Genomic DNA, 14,908 nt, shown 5'->3' with positions numbered 1-14,908 from the left:
CATCCCCTCTCCCCAAAACAATAAATGAAAAAGAAAGTAGGCCCTAACTGTCAGAGAATTTATTTTGATATATCTCGGAATTAGAGGAGAAAAACATCATTTAAGAATAAGAATAAAAGCTTTAATGCAGTAAAACAGAAAAAATCTTTCCCAAAAAAATTCCTGGATCCGGAATAATATCCTGAGCTTCACCAAAAACTAATCAATTCTTCCTTATCCCAAGGGCAATCATCCCACCAACTTTCATCCAAATCCGTTCAGAACTTTTCCAGATATCTTGTTCACAAACACACGAACATACGAACACACATACGCGCGCACACACACACACACACACACACACACATACACACACACACACACACACACACACACACACACACACACACACACACACACACACACACACACGGGCACGATCGAATGCATTACTTAAGGGAGTAATTAACTTAAGAGGGAATAAACCCGAAAAACGGCGGCAGAAGAATAATAATATTATCGAAGAATAATAATAAGCAGAAGAAAAACAATAGGGTATCAGCCTGGTAAGGCTTGGTAACCTAATAAGAAGGGGAGAAAATAAACCACTCACTCCTCGGTCACCTCTTCGGGTAAAATGTAACCACGAAAGAGATCTCGAGCCAAGTCCACTAAGCACGAGGCCAAAGGAGATGCAGTCTCTGACTCAAAGTCTTCCTGCAAAAGAAAACGATAGCTTGCTATAACAGGTGAGATGGAGTATATAAAAATAGGAGAACTACACAACGGAGAACAATGTACAAACTGCGAATCGTAAAGAGTACGTTGTGTGACCAAGTGGAAAGGACAGTGGGTTATCATGTCATAGGTTGTGGGATCAATAACCCAGCTGCCTCACCAATGGCATTCCTGCTCTGGAATAGATCTAACACAGTGCACACATGTCGCTTTTATGGTTGATGTTGACTGCCCCCCAAGACAACTTGAGCAGGGCCCTAAATGATATCTATGAAAAAGTATTGGTATCAACATCATCCGAAGATAATTGTTTTTTTTTGTTTAAACACCATAGAAGTACAGGATCAAGAATAAATAAGTTTTTTTTAAGAATAAAGAAGGCTTTGACTGTGAACCAATATGCATTGCATCTACACTCTAGAGCTGGGGTGGGGAACCTCCGGCCTCCGGGCCGTATACGGCCCGCGAGACCGTTTGATCCGGCCCGCGAGGCAATTAATCTATCTATAAAAGAAAAAAAAATTTTTTTTTTTTTGTATACAAGATCGAGGCTCGTGTAAGAACTAACATTAATCACACAGAAAGACAAACCGACACATAAAACATATAACATCGGGAGCGGTAGACAAGATGGGGAGAGAGGGGGAAGGACACAAACACAACATTTGAGAGCAGGTACCGAGAGACATGGAGACATCGAGAGATCTGTGAGAGGGAAAGGGCTTTGGGGGGGGGGGGGGGGGGGGGCATGGGAAGGGGGGGCATGGGAAGGGGGGTGGGAGAGGTATAAAACATATGGACACTGCCAGGACTTCTAGGAAAGAAGTTGGAATTTCAAACAAGGTGGATCTGGGGTGAATTAGCGGGGGTAGAAAAGATCAAGGTTTTGGATGGGGGAAGATAAGAGATGGTGGTGAACAGCTGTTTTAAAGACCTGGAGGGAGGAGTGGGATTGAAGGGAGTGAGGGAGTTTGTTCCAGAGGCGGGGGAAAAGAGGAATGAAAGAGTGAAGGTGAGCAGACAGCCGAGATTTCAGCAGTTTAACCATCAGAGGGTTGCTGGCAGATCTTGTGCGACCTGAAGGAATATTTGGGGGACAGAGCACAGAGAGAGCTGGGGGTGCAAGGCCGGAGAGGAGTCGGTAGAAGACAGAAAGACCACCTACCTGCCTGCGGTGAGTGAGTGAAAGGCCCTCAGAGATAGCTTCATCGCGGGAGATTCCAATAATTCTGAAAGCTTTGGTTTCAACAGCGTGAAGCCGAGCTAGGTGTGAGGCAGGAGCACCGGCCCATAGGGGAGAACAGTATTCCATTGAGCTGCGGATGAAAGCCTTGTATGTGGTGAGGAGCTCAGGTGTGCCGAGGAAGGACTTCGCACGACGGAGGATGCCCAGTCGGCGACTGGCTTTGGAGGCCAGCTTGGAAATGTGGTTTTCCCAAGAAGGATCATGGCAGATAGTGAGACCCAAAAGCTTGAGCGACAGAACTTCTTGGAGAGGATTGTTGAGAAAGTAGATGGGAGGGTTGTCCAGTCGATCTTTTCGGAGAGACATAGTAAGAGTGTGAGATTTGTCCTCCCTTTGCTCGAGTTCTACAAATTGTATGTACGTGCTGAGGATTTTCCCATTCTGAGGAGACATGCACTGAAGTTTGCATCACTGTTTGGGACGACCTACAGCTGTGAGCAGTTCTTTTCAAAACTGACTCTTGCAAAGACTCGGTTTCGCTCAAGACTGACTGACCCAAACCTGCAAAACCAGCTGCGAGTAGCATCATCATCACTACCACCTGACACCAAACGCCTCGCCAAAGAGAAACAGTTCCAGCCATCGCATTAGGTGAGTCCGATATATGTATTCAATAATTTAGCATGGCCCTCGAAGGATGTTCTAAAAATCGAAATGGCCCTCGACAGGAAAAAGGTTCCCCACCCCTGCTCTAGAGCACCTTCAGCAAGTATTCACACCCCTTGACTTTTTCACATTTTGTTATGTTACAGCCTGAACTTAATATGGCTTACAATGAGATTTTTTGTCACTACACAAAATACCACATAATGTCAAAGTGGAATTTTATTTTTTAGAAAATTTTACCAATTCATTAAAAATTTAAAGCTGAAATGTCTTGAGTCAATAAGTATTCAATCCCTTTGCTATGACACTCCAAATTGAGCTCAGGTGCATCCAAATTCCATTTAATCATCTGAGAGATGTCTCTACACCTTGATTGGACATGATTTAGAAAGAAACACACCTTTCTATAGAAGGTCCCACAGATGACAGTGGATGTCAGAGAAGAAACTCTAGCATGAAGTCCAAGGAACTGTCCGTAGAACTCCGAGATATAATTGTGAGGAGGCATAGATCGGGGGAAGGGTACAATACAATTTCTCGAGTGTTGAAATTTCCCCAGAGCACAGTGAGCTCCATCATTAGGAAATGGAAAGAATATGGAACTACCCAGACTCTTCCTAGAGCTGGCCAATGAAAAACTCTGCTGAGACAAAAATTGAACTCTTTCACCAAAATGCAAATCTATGCCTGGAGGAAACTGAGCACAGCTCATCAACCCATCTGACACCATTCCTAACGTGAAGCATTGTGGTGGCACATCATGATGTGGGGATGCTTTTCAGCAGCAGGGACTGGGAGACTTGTAAGGATAGAGGGAACAATGAATGGAGTCAAATACAGGCAAATCCTTGAGGAGAATCTGCTTCCGAGTGTAAAAGACCTTCGACTGTGGCAAAGGTTTATGTTTCACCAGGACAATGATCCCAAGCATACAGCCAAAGCATAACTGGGATGACATCAGAACAAGAATGGGAAAGTCCTTGAGTGGCTCAGCCAAAGCCCAGCCTTGAATCCCATTGAGAATCTGTGGAAAAACTTGAATATTGCTGTTCACCGACGCTCCTCATCCAACTTGACAGAGCTTGAGCTAATCTGCAAGGAGGAATGGGAGAAACTCCCCAAATCCAGATGTGCAAAGATGATACACAAATAGCAAAGAAGACTCGAAGCTGTAATCGCTGCTAAAGGCGCTTATATGAAGGATTGACTCAGGGGAATGAATACTTATGTAAATTGGATATTTCTGTATTTCATTTTTAATTATTTTGTAAAAAAAAAAAAAAAAAAAAAAATCATCCACTTTGACATTCTGAGGTATTATGTGTAGATCAGTGACAAAAAAACTCAGTTTAATCCATTTTAAATTCAGGCTGTAACACAACAAAATGTGAAAAAGGTAAGGGGTGTGAATACTTAAGGCACTGTAACCAATCAGGAAATTGTCTTTTGAAGAATGAATGTCAATGAACCTTCGTTGTTTTCTTCCTAAAACAACCAACCATTGCTGACAAAAAACAGCCTGAGTTATTGTATTCTACACCTTAAGGAATTATTTCTGGGAATAAAATGGCAAAACATTCAGTGTATTCCCTGCAAAGAAAGTGCTTTGTAGGGATTTGACATTTGTTGGGGGTGTAAAAGCGGAGGGGCGGGGCAGTGAAAAGTCATGCGCATGGCAAGGGCAAGGGATTTAAGGAGAATAGGGTCAGTAAATCACATCCACCATCTTGCATACATATGGCCATATTATTTAGAAATGAACTTGGAGCCACTTCAAGAAGTGACTCAAGATGTCAAATATATGATTAAGAGAAATAATGTTTCTTTTATACAGCAGCAAAGGATCGGAAGATTATAGCAACCATGTCCCAAAAAAGTTATTCAAGTCTGCATTGAACGGAAGAGTGATTTTTTTTTTTTTAGTTACTGCGTATGCAGCCTGTGGCTGCTGGTTGCATCATTGCTGAGAGTGCAGCTGTGCCGTTGGGTAGGTGACAAGAACAAGTCGATTAGATTTTGTTAAACGTCCGGATGCAGATCCGGCCTATCAATGGGATACAACAACAACAACATGCATTTTAAGGCCATTTTCCCTATCAATATTTTTCCCTATCAATTTTCCCTATCATATCAATGGGATGAATGAATGAATGAATGATCGTTTAAGGCTATTTTCCCCGCTAGAGCGGGGGTTAGCCTTGCGGGCCCCATGACAATCATGGTTCCCTGTTTGAGGCAATGTTTTTATGGCCGGATGCCCTTCCTGACGCCAACCCTTGGTCACGCTCTTACGATGCGCAGAGATACGGTGTACCTATTCCAAACCGGGGTACACACCGTGATCATTCATCCCAGCAAGCTGGTACTCAATTTGCCGACCTCGGAAGGATGACAGGCTGAGTCAACCCCCCTGGCGTTAATTCAGCGATCGACCGGGATTCGAACCCAGGATCCTAGGATCCCAAGCCGGCACCCTAACCACTAAGCCAACACCAGGGCTCAATGGGATACAAAATCAATGGGATAATCATAATGGGATAATTATCATATCAATGGGATACAAAACATAAACTGCTCAGCTGCTGGCGGTATGCGCTCTGCCGAGTGCCATTCTAGTTTGAAAAGTGTTTCTACAGTCTGAATGGCCGGTGTCGGAGACATTGGTGGAAGTTAAATATTTGTGCAATGAACATTCAGCATCAATTTTAATAAATAGTCTCCGATTGCAGATCACTCACCATCTGGAGGATTATCTCCACGATTGCCTGCATGACTTCACACTGTGTCTCCATGTCACTGCAATGCACAGATCCACGTACAACCTGATGACGTTCAACGGCCAACGAACCATTTGAAGCAAAAATAAACGACTCACTGCTCGGCAGAACTTTGGGCTTTATGTCATTTTGTCATCTCGTGAACCAAACAGTGTGATAACATGACAGTCTACATTTTACAAGCTGCCACACATGCTATATAACCTTTGAGGTAGGCCAAGCCTTTAACCTTTAATGCCATACATGATGTGACATGAACACCAGTCCATGTGCAAATGCCAATGGAGCGAAGAGAGCATCACTTGGCATGAACTGCACAATCAACCCACTTTCTCCCAAAACTCTTATTTTAACCCATTTGTCTGCTCATCTTGTCTATTTTGTCCCTATCTGCCAGTTTATGCCATGTATGTCTGTCTGTTGTACACCTGTCTTTCTCTGCATCACTGTCAGTGCGATAATCTCTCACCTTTCAAACATCCAGCAGATCAATGACCCTCAAACAGTGATTTTCAATTTGTTTTCCATCTACACTCCCTGAGTATAAGCGCTGGTGCATAAGCATCACACCTATCTCTTCTGGAGTCTGTGGAATCAAAGGTAGATCATTATTGGTATTTCTGCAATTAGGCTGAAGTACAAAGCCTGGTGCTCTCACAACAGAAAAAGGTTGGTGGCCTCTCCGGTTAATTTTACCGCCTCTCCTTCGGTCAAGCTCCTTCTGCTCTCCGCTCTCCGACCTTCCCCAGTTCCTCCAGGATGCAGAGGTTCTTCCAATAACTCCATCCTGGTTAAACTCCCAAAATCCAGCCATTATGCACATCACAACTTCTTTGTTCATCTTTTCTCCCATTTGTGGGACTGCCTTCTGGGCATAGGTCAATCACTCTTCCCTCGATGACTTAAAAAGTCAACAGCGCACCACCATCTCATGTCAGCTTCTACAGTGTCCCTACCCATGATCTCTTCCACTCTCAATAATTCCACCAAAACCCAACACTTTTACTTGCATATATATTACTGTATTTTCTCCCCTCTTCTTTTCCTGTTCATTCATTCCCCTGCTTGTTGAATCCAACTGCGGCCCCATTGGTCCAGTCAGTATGTTGGCATTTACCCTCTGTCTCCTCGATCTTCTCTGAGCCATGATGTTATATAAGTTTTTAAAAAACGTTACAAGTGGAAACAAAGCTAGTAACAGCTCGACATTCATAAGTAACAGCTCGCGTGCGGGCCGGTAACGGCGCGCATGCGCACACACACACGCACACACGGATGGAGGTGGATACTTTGAGACCTGGTAGGTCTCTGTTCCATCGCCTGACGCCAACATGAGGAGATAGCAGCCAATAACAGCAATTCTCACGCACACACATGTAGACACATATACGTGCGCGCGTACACACACACACACACACACACACACACACACACCCCTCCCCCCCCCCCCCCACACACACACACACACACACACCTTGTTTTTTTTTTTTGTTTCTCACAATTCTATCTCTTATGATTTTCAATTCTTATTTCTCTTTTTCAATTCTTATTTTAAAATGCATTTAATTAATTGTACAGTATTGGTTGTTCCTAAACTTAAATATAAATAATTTAAAGGATTTCTGTAAATGATGTTAATTTCACAACATCCCATATTCAACTTTATTTAAATTGTAAACCTCAAAACATCGTTCCCTTACCTAAAGCAAGAACCTTAACCTGTAAGCAATTGACTAGTTTTCCGACTGCACGGATAATCAGCTCGACACCGTTCTTCCTCGAGGTTTCGATCCATTCAGCCCAGGTCCTCTCCAAACGGAGGATCCACAACTTCGATAATGGATCCACATCAATAGATGGTACATCAGTAGACCCACAACCTCAGTTGCGTCCAGGCAGTCAGTCAATTCATCAATGCAACATCATTTATCCCAACTTTACTCGCAATAGGATTTAATGTGTTATCATATATTTATAACCTTCCTTACACACTCCATAATATGATAATACATTAAATCATGTGCATCTTACCTTAAATAAACCATATCTACCAACCAGCATGACCACACCACCTACCTCTGGATCAAACTGTATTTCGAATGTTCAAACTGTCACTTATAACGGTTTTTTGCATGCTGCCGTATCCGAGCAATCACCGATTCCTAAAAACATTAATTTGTAGCATATTTAATTCTTATATTGCACTGTATTTCCATAAAGATCTCATGAATAATATTTTTACTATTCGTATTGTATTTTACTAATTCGATTTGGTGTCTTTTTGTGATATTAAAGAAAACTTGTTTCAATCTGCCAACTGTGGCTCCCTGTGCTAACATACTTCTGACTAGTTGTTGTAATCTATTTACAAGTTCAGAGCTGTATGTGGTTGCTCCTACAGTCCTAATTATTTCACCTGCAACCGTACCATAAAATAGCTTTTCAGGAATGTTGCTGTCTAAGAAAGGCATTCGGACAATGTGGAATGTAAAAGCATCTCGTTTGTCAAATCATTTGGTGTGAAATTTATTATTATGGATATCAATTTGTAATTCTAAAAATGAAACTAAAGTGGAAATTTGGTTTTCCTTTTTTAATTCAGGTTGTTTTGGATATATATCATCATGTAGCTGATCAAATAAAAATCCATCATTAATTGCCAACAAATCATCAATGAACCTGAAGATGTTTCCACATCTTCGTGCAGTTAATTTATTCCTGCACATGTTCTGGAGCCAATCAAACTCGTACATGTGCAGAAACAAATTTGCAAAGAAAGGAGCCAGATCTGAACTCATGGGTATGCCCAGATTGCCCACTGTCTGCTGGAATATATTGGGATCTGAACCCTTGGGTATTCCCACTGTCTGCTGGAGTATCTTGTTGCTGGAGCACGCGCACGCACACACACACACACACACACACACACACACACACACACACACACACACACACACACACACACACTCCTCCCAGGTTTGAAAATGCTTTTAGCAACTTGATTGTAATGATTGATATGATAATACATCATTGTTACAATGATAATGAGTTTATTGTCATATATATGCAATGTGCATATAATGAGAAGTGCTTCAAAAGTGCAACAAACAAACAAACAACATGCATTTTAAGGCCATTTTCCCTGCTAGAGTGGGGGTTAGTCTTGCGGTCCCCATGACAATCTTCTCCATTTTGCCCCATTTTCTACATCTCCCCTTGTTAACCCCCTTGCCCACATTTCTTCTTCCACCATCTTTAGCCAAGTCTTTCTCGGTCTTCCCCGTCCTCTACTTCCTTCTACATTCATTTCCATCACTCATCTCAACCAGTCACTTTCATCCTTCCTCAACACATGACCAAACCATCTCAACCTGTTCCTTTTCACAGCATCCATCACAGGCTCTATTCCCATCATCTTTCGCAATTCATCATTTGTCTTCCTCTCTCTCAACGATACTCCACACATCCACCGAACCATTTGCATTTCCACCCTTTCCAGCCTTCGTTGCTGCTCTACGTTCATTACCCATGTCTCGCTCCCATAAATCATAACACTTCTCACACATGCAGCATACACCTTTCCCTTCAGCTTCAACGACACTCCCCTCCTCGTCAGCACGCCACTCAGTTCCCAAAATTTCTTCCATGCACATCTCACTCGAGCAACCGTTACCGAGTCTGATCCACCTTCTCCATTCAGCATGCCTCCGAGGTAGCAAAATGTTTTCACACCTTCCAGCTTCACGCCATCTCCAAGATCCAACTCAACATTTCCTCCATCTGCAGCTCCCTCTGTGCACACCTTACATTTGAATGTAGCTGCCACACTGGTTAATGACCCTCTCAGACCACTACATTTTTGATGAACCCCCTCAGCGCACATTGTACATTGAATGGAGTTCACTCCGACACCCTTCCTGCACAAAGCACACGACCACTTCCCAGTTATTTCCACCTCACCACATGCTTTACCAATTGCCATCACCTTTGTCTTTCCTATATGCACCTTCAGACCTTTTGTCTCCATACATTCCTTCCACTTGTTCATCTTTTCCTTCAGTCCATCCATACTTTCCGCAATCAACACCAGATCATCTGCATACAACAACTCCCACGGTAAACCCTCCTTTACGTTCTGAGCCAGCACCTCCATCACAGCTACAAATAGTAGTGGACTTAGTACCGACCCCTGATGCACTCCCACCTTCACCTCAAACTCACCACTGTTCCCGTCCTTCGTCCTTACAGCTGTGCGTGCTCTTTTGTACATTGCCATCACTACTCTGATCAACCATTCCTCCACTCCTAACTTCCTCAATGCCCATGTCAATACTTTGCGTGGAACCCTGTCGAATGCTTTCTCCAGATCAACAAACCCAAAAAACAACTTCTTCCTCTTCTCCATGTACTTCTCCTGCAACTGCCTCACAATGAAAAGCGCGTCTGTCGTTCCTCTTCCTGGCATAAATCCAAACTGCATTTCTACAATCTTCACTTTCTTCCTTATCCTCCTCTCCAACACTCTTTCCAATACCTTCATTCCATGCTCCAATAACTTTATCGCTCGATACGAGCCACAGTCCAGAGGGTCACCTTTCCCCTTGTATGGAGGGACGAGGGTACTCAGTTCCCAATCCACTGGAATGCAGCCTTCTTTCACCACCAGATTACAGATCTCTGTCATTCTCTTCACACCCCAACTTCCTGCTGCCTTCAACATATCTCCCACAACTCCCGTCGGCCCTCCCGCTTTTCTACTCTTCATTGCTTTTATCGCTTCCTCAACTTCCTTCTCAGTTATCTTCTCTGCCGGTCCTAAAACTGGGTTACTCTCTATGTTGCCATCCCATTCATTCTCTGCATTCAACAGCATTTCCATATATCTCTTCCATCTTCCTTTAATTCCATCTGGGTCCATAACGATTTGTCTCACTTCATCCTTCAAGCAACTCACCCCCATCACATCACACCTCTCTTTCGCTATCTGCTTTGCAATCCTGAATAGCGCTCTCTGACCCTCTTCCGAATCCAAGCGTTCTCCGAACATTTTCCTGCATGCCTCCTGCGCCTTTGCTACCTCTTTCTTTGCAGCCTTCTTGGCTTCCTTATAACTTTCATGCTCTGCTTTTTCTGCCCCCGTACACTTTGCCTTCTGCCACTCCTTGAACTTCTTCCTCTTCTCGTCAATCCTCTTTCCAACTTCATCATCCCACCACCATGTTTCCGAGTGCATCAGTGGTCCTTTTGTCCTCCACATACCTCACCAACGGCTCCCAACAGACTATCTTTCATTGACATCCAACCACTTCCAAACTCAACCACATTATCCTCTACCTTACTCAGCCTCTCTTTTAATGCCTAATCTCTTTAATTTTAAGTGCTTCAAAAGTGCATGCTTAAAAATTACATTGGATAATAAATGGATGAGAAATAAATTCATGAGGTGTATTGAAAAAGTTGTCCAACCGAAATACTCATGAATATCAAATTCAAACCAAATTTTCAATGTTAAACAGATGAACATATGATCAGGAAATAAATATTTTTCTTACATATCATACATTAATTTTAAACAACATTGCTTTATATTGGACTATTGTTGGTATGTTGTTTGTGGAACCTTTTGACCTGCACTCAAAGGAGCAAAAAAAGAATGCACGAGAAGAAAAAAACTTTACCCTGCACTGAATGATGTGTAAAGGACAGCACCATGAACATGAGTTGCTTTATATAAAGTACAAACTGAGCAATTGGACACAGTCCACACTCATCAGGACAATGTGTCTGTTTCAGGAATGACCATTATTAACGTTGTAAGCGATTTTGTCCCCTTTTGCAAATGTTCCATCCCCGACTTCCCTAATTACTGGCAGACTCTCACACTACATGTCCCTCCTGAACAACATTTGCAAAAAGAACTTGGGTTAGTAACATCTCATTAACACCTAATCACTGCAGAAAAGGGAAAATATGCAAAATGTATGCCTTGCCAGTGGAGGGCCCTCTTTAATCCCGCTCACACGCTGACCTCTCTCTTTGCAGAGAAAACACTCGCTCGCGCAAAGCCTCGTCCAGCTGTTCGGCATGCTGCGTGATATCCACCGGCTCCTCGGCTTCATCATCACAGATGGGCTGAAAACGCAAGTCCAGCTTTTTCGTTGCAAGGCCTGGGGTAACCAATGGAATGGAAGATATGAGAACAAGAATCATGGAAATGATAAAAGCATGCTTCATTTTTTAACGATTTTTTTTCCGACGACATGTCAATGTCGCTGTTTGTTTCATTGGCTCGCTTAACATCTGGCACGCAGGCACTTCCTGTGGCCTCAACAACAGTTTTCAACAGGTGAAGTGCGATTCAGCCAAACAATAACTTTATTAAAGCAATTCCACCCTTCTTCCTTTTCCCTTGCTTCCATGTCTCTCTTTTTCCCGGCTTGTGTTGCAAGTCAACGACTCTCGTTTTTCTTCCCATTCCCCTCTCCATATTTTTCGCAATTTTCATTTGCTCTGGATTTTTCTCCCTCCATAACTTCTGCCTTGTCTCTCTGGACATCGAATATATAGATGGTTCCTCAACCCCATTTGGAAATTTTCACCCTGCTTTTTGAAGGTTGGCAACAGATGTATGTATTCCCATTGCGTTTTGGATTTTGTGACAGTTTTCTCATGTCTATCGGCTTTCTACCACCTCATATCAACGAGGGTCTGGTCTATTTCTCTATCGGTTGTCATGTTGGCGAATTTTGCATTTTTACTGCCATAAAGTGGAATTCCCACTCATTTGATGGGGATACAGACTACATGGCCAAAAGTATGCGGACACCCCTTCTAATTAGTGGATTTGGCTGTTTCAGCCACACCCATTGCTGACAGGTATATATAATCAAGTACACAGCCATGCAATCTCCATACACAAACATTGGCAGTAGAATGGGCCATACTGAAGACCTCACTGACTTTCAACGTGGCACCGGCATAGGATGCCACCTTTCCAACCAGTCAGTTCGTCAAATTTCTGCCCTGCTAGAGATGCCCCAGTCAACTGTAAGTGCTGTTATTGTGAAGTGGAAACGTCTAGGAGCAACATCAGCTCAGCCTCGAAGTGGTTGGCCACACAAGCTCACAGAACGGGACCGCCAGTGCTGAAGCATGTAGCACATAAAAATCGTCTGTCCGCGGTTGCAACACTCACTACCGAGTTCCAAACTGCCTCGGGAAGCAACATCAGCACAACAACTGTTCGTCGGGAGCTTCATGAAATGGGTTTCCATGGCCGGCCAGCGCACACAAGCCTAAGATCATGTGCAATGCCAAGTGTCGGCTGGAGTGGTGTAAAGATCGCCGCCATTGGACTCTGGAGCAGTGGAAACGCGTTCTCTGAAATGATGAATCACGCTTCACCATCTGGTAGTCTGACGGACGAATTTGCGGTTGGCAGATGCCAGGAGAACAATACCTGCCCGAATGCATAGTGCCAGCTACAAAGTTTGGAGGAGGAGGAATAATGGTCTGGGGCTGTTTTTTAATGGTTCGGGCTAGGCCCCTTAGTTCCAGTGAAGGGAAATCTTATCGTTACAGCATACAATGACATTCAAGACGATTGTGCGATTCCAACTTTGTGGCAACAGTTTGGGGAAGGCCCTTTCCTGTTTCAGCATGACAGTGCCCCCGTGCACAAAGCGAAGTCCATACAGAAATGGTTTGTCGAGATCGGTGTGGAAGAACTTGACTGGCCTGCACAGAGCCCTGACCTCAACCCCATCAAACACCTTTTGGATGAATTGGAATGCCGACTGCGAGGCAGGCCTAATCGCCCAACATCAGTGTCCGACCTCACTAATGCTCTTGTGGTTGAATGGAAGAAAATCCCCGCAGCAATGTTCCAACATCTAATGGAAAGCCATCCCAGAAGAGTGGAGGCTGTTATAGCAGCAAAGGGGGGACCAACGCCATATTAATGCCCATGATTTTGGAATGAGATGTTCGACGAGCACATACGGGTGTGATGTTTGGGTGTCCACATACATTTGGCCATGTAGTGTATTATCCACAGTCAATGCTTGCCAGCTTAAGGTCAAAAAGAACAGCTGTTATAAAATTAATGTCTGGTTAACTTATTGGCTTCGTATCAGGATACAGAAATGTCTCATTATTTTGACCTTTTCAGCCACAAAGGTTCATCAATGAAATGTGATACTCCTGGATAAGAAGATATCCAACAAATTATAGCCAAGTGCCAATAATACAACTGTGCCTTCTACAAGTGTTTTATAGCAAAATTCAGAGGATCGGGGATGTGTTGAACTTCTTATGGGGTGGAAACCTTATTTTATTTATTTATTTTTACCAAAAACAAAGCACTAACAACTCATTCACAATATGGCAGATATGCTCATAGTTTGAGTTCGTAAGTTTTGCCACATCGCTCCAATCCTAAAAAAAACTTCACTGGATCCCACTGTACTGTTGTGTGCAGACATTTTGAAAAAAAAACAAACAAAAAAAAAAACAGTGGGATATTGTAATTGGCCCGGTCTGTCTGCCTGTCCGTCCATCACGCTATCTCCTCCTGGACGATTGTCCAGAAATTCCCCAAACTTGGTAGTTATGATCAACACATGGCAAGAAGGTGCGAAAGCAGTATCATTTTTGGCCCTTGCCCCATAAGGTTCAAGGCTGGAGACAAAAGTTCAAATACCAAAGCAATGCAATTTCAGGCACATTTATAAACGTTTTTCATGAAACTTTGTATATGCAATCAACATTAGAGGACGCATGAAATATGTAATGATTTTTTGTATTTAACCCCCGATTCATGCCCTAGGGGTGGGGACGTAGTCACAGAGGTCAAAATGGGGGGAATTTTTTTTTTTTTAACTCAAAATTTGCTATTGAATCATTCCTGGTGGAACTTTTTGCCATCTTTCAACTTTGCTTTAGGTGGGAAGCTTGGGGATTTGCAATGGCGTACCATCAACTTTGCTCACTTGGAATATTGCTGATAACGTTTAAAGAGAAAAATAGTTGGTTCCTTTCTAAGTTTCTGATGTAATGACATCTCACACACTTGCAAGAAGGCTAGAAAGATCCAACGAGCAGAATCCCATTATCTATCTATAATTCCAGTAATCTCTGTGTGTATGTTTGTATGTTTGTATGTTTGTATGTTTGTATGTCTGTGACCGCTGTTTCTCGACAACCACGGGTCCGATATACTTTAAACTTGCCAGGTATATTGCTGGGGACCCGAGGATGTGCCTTTTCAAGGTTTCATATTAATCGGACAAGTAGTTACCGAGCTATGTCCAAAAAACGATTCAACCAATCAGAGAGCAGCGAGCTATCACGTGTGCCGAACGTGGCGAACAGACTCTGCCTCGGACGGCACATTTGAGAGCGTATTCATTTATTTCACGTTGGAAAACTATGTTGCCGTTAAACTATGTTTTAAAACTAATTAAAACTACTATCTATAATTCCACGGGTCCGATAAAAAACACCGTACTCGCAAGCCGTTCGCTTTGGACCAAACCATTTCATGTAAATAGAGGGGGGGGGG

The 14,908-nt window shown here is 43.2% G+C and overlaps 1 protein-coding gene across 2 annotated transcripts in view; it reads right to left on the bottom strand.

Moving 5' to 3' along the window:
* Positions 1 to 14,908, bottom strand: part of INTS3 (integrator complex subunit 3) — a 133,210-nt gene that overhangs the window by 96,983 nt on the left and 21,319 nt on the right. For both annotated transcript variants that reach the window (XM_068108616.2, XM_068108617.2), the window contains exons 16-18: positions 11,375 to 11,513; positions 5,308 to 5,365; positions 593 to 696 (exon numbers count right to left, since the gene is read on the bottom strand). In XM_068108616.2, coding sequence (XP_067964717.1) covers positions 593 to 696; positions 5,308 to 5,365; positions 11,375 to 11,513 — 301 coding nt within the window. The remainder of the gene's footprint in view (positions 1 to 592; positions 697 to 5,307; positions 5,366 to 11,374; positions 11,514 to 14,908) is intronic.

The sequence above is a fragment of the Myxine glutinosa genome, chromosome 2 (genome assembly GCF_964187855.1).
Source record: "Myxine glutinosa chromosome 2, kmMyxGlut1.1, whole genome shotgun sequence".
Lineage (NCBI taxonomy): Eukaryota > Metazoa > Chordata > Myxini > Myxiniformes > Myxinidae > Myxine > Myxine glutinosa.
This window is presented reverse-complemented; position numbering and strand designations above follow the sequence as displayed.